The 1469-nt window shown below is 36.3% G+C and overlaps 1 protein-coding gene across 1 annotated transcript; it reads right to left on the bottom strand.

The window, feature by feature from the left end:
* Window positions 1-406: 406 nt before the first annotated feature.
* Window positions 407-931, bottom strand: LOC150085826 (protein ZBED11-like). Its single transcript, XM_090374709.1, has one exon. It carries the CDS (start codon window positions 929-931, stop codon window positions 407-409), a length of 525 nt encoding a protein of 174 aa, XP_090230835.1.
* Between the last annotated feature and the right edge of the window lie 538 nt (window positions 932-1469).

The raw sequence follows: 1469 nt of genomic DNA, 5'->3' as shown, positions 1-1469 counted from the left end.
TATTACTGATTTTGAAATGAGGGCTTCTCTGTACAACAAACAGTGTAAAAACAATGCCAGGATTCTTTCGTTTGGCCAGTGTGACGAATCTTTTCAGGCTTCCCCACATAGAGGGAGCACCATGAGTGCAGATGCTGATTCATGATTTCCATGACAAATTGTGAGAACTGAAATAACTGTGGACAACATCAAGGATGTCTTGGCCTTTTGTTGTTTCTGGAAGTGGTTTGAAAAATAAAAATTGTTCAGTGATGTCTCCATTACAAACAAACTTGCTGATGCTAGCAGTTGAGCTTTTCCAGTGAAGTCACTTGACTTGTCCAACTGGATGGCAAAACAATTGGCTTCTTTAATGTTAGCTATCACTTGTGACCCAATGTCTTGTACATGCCAACTAATAGTGTTATCAGATGGGGATTTTCAAAACCTCTTTTTCATATTCCTTGCCAAACATAATGTTTACAATTTTACAGCATGCTGGTAAAATTACTGACTCAGCAATTGTATGTGAGTTCGTCTTTTTTGACATGATTTTGGCAACGGCATAGCTTGCTTCTTGAGCTTTGTCAGAAATAGTTGTAGTTTTGGTCCATTGTTCAGCCTGGCGTGTTTGATCAGCTATAAGCCTTTTACAACATTCAACTGGTTTCTCACATAAATGTGAGTGCTTTTTGTGAAGGTGCCTTTTCAGCTTACTTGGAACCAAAGCTTGGTTTGCCAGTTTCTCACCACAAATAACACACTTAGGACGTGGCTGCTCTTTTCCAGATGAAAAGAATCCGAAAGACAAATAGTCTTCATTATACTGGCACACGACAGTTTTAGAACTAATACTAACTGCACTATGTGTTATTCTACCAGAACTAGTGTCAGCTACACTTGATTCATTGTCATCATCTAACTTTTTTTTTTTAATTAGAAATCTGTCCATGTCTAATAAGCCCTAAAAAAAATAAAAATCAACTAAATTCAGAAATAACAAAATAATTAAAACGAAATAGAAATAAACAAAAATGCATTAGTGCAAACTCGCACGGAATAATACACCTGATGCGAACAACAGCTGACTGAAGACTGACAATGGTGAAAGATGGGGTGGTAAAAGTACATTACATTTATTTTGGGAACTTCTGTCCCTGGAATAACAGGGACAGAATTTTTTTTTATTAAACTGTTATTGTTTTCATTCTTATTGTCCTTTCATGAAAAATATACAGTACTTCTAAAATTTGCCTTGACGATTTTTTTATTCCCCAATTTTTTTCTCGCTTCTTTTCTACCTTCCCCCAAATTCTGCCGCACACCGGTTGAAAATTGCTGATCTAGAGGATGATATAAACTTGAGTTCACTTTGTACAAATAGCTATTTGTACAAAGTGAACTCAAGTTTAGCTGTTTGTACAAAGTGAACTCTATATGATCTTGCAAAAGATTTAGGGCCAAGACTGAAATCTAAGAATCTGCTGGCG

The sequence above is a fragment of the Mastigoproctus giganteus genome, chromosome 5, assembly GCF_048544385.1.
Source record: "Mastigoproctus giganteus isolate SK-2022 chromosome 5, ASM4854438v1, whole genome shotgun sequence".
Classification (NCBI taxonomy): Eukaryota; Metazoa; Arthropoda; class Arachnida; order Uropygi; family Thelyphonidae; genus Mastigoproctus; species Mastigoproctus giganteus.
This window is presented reverse-complemented; position numbering and strand designations above follow the sequence as displayed.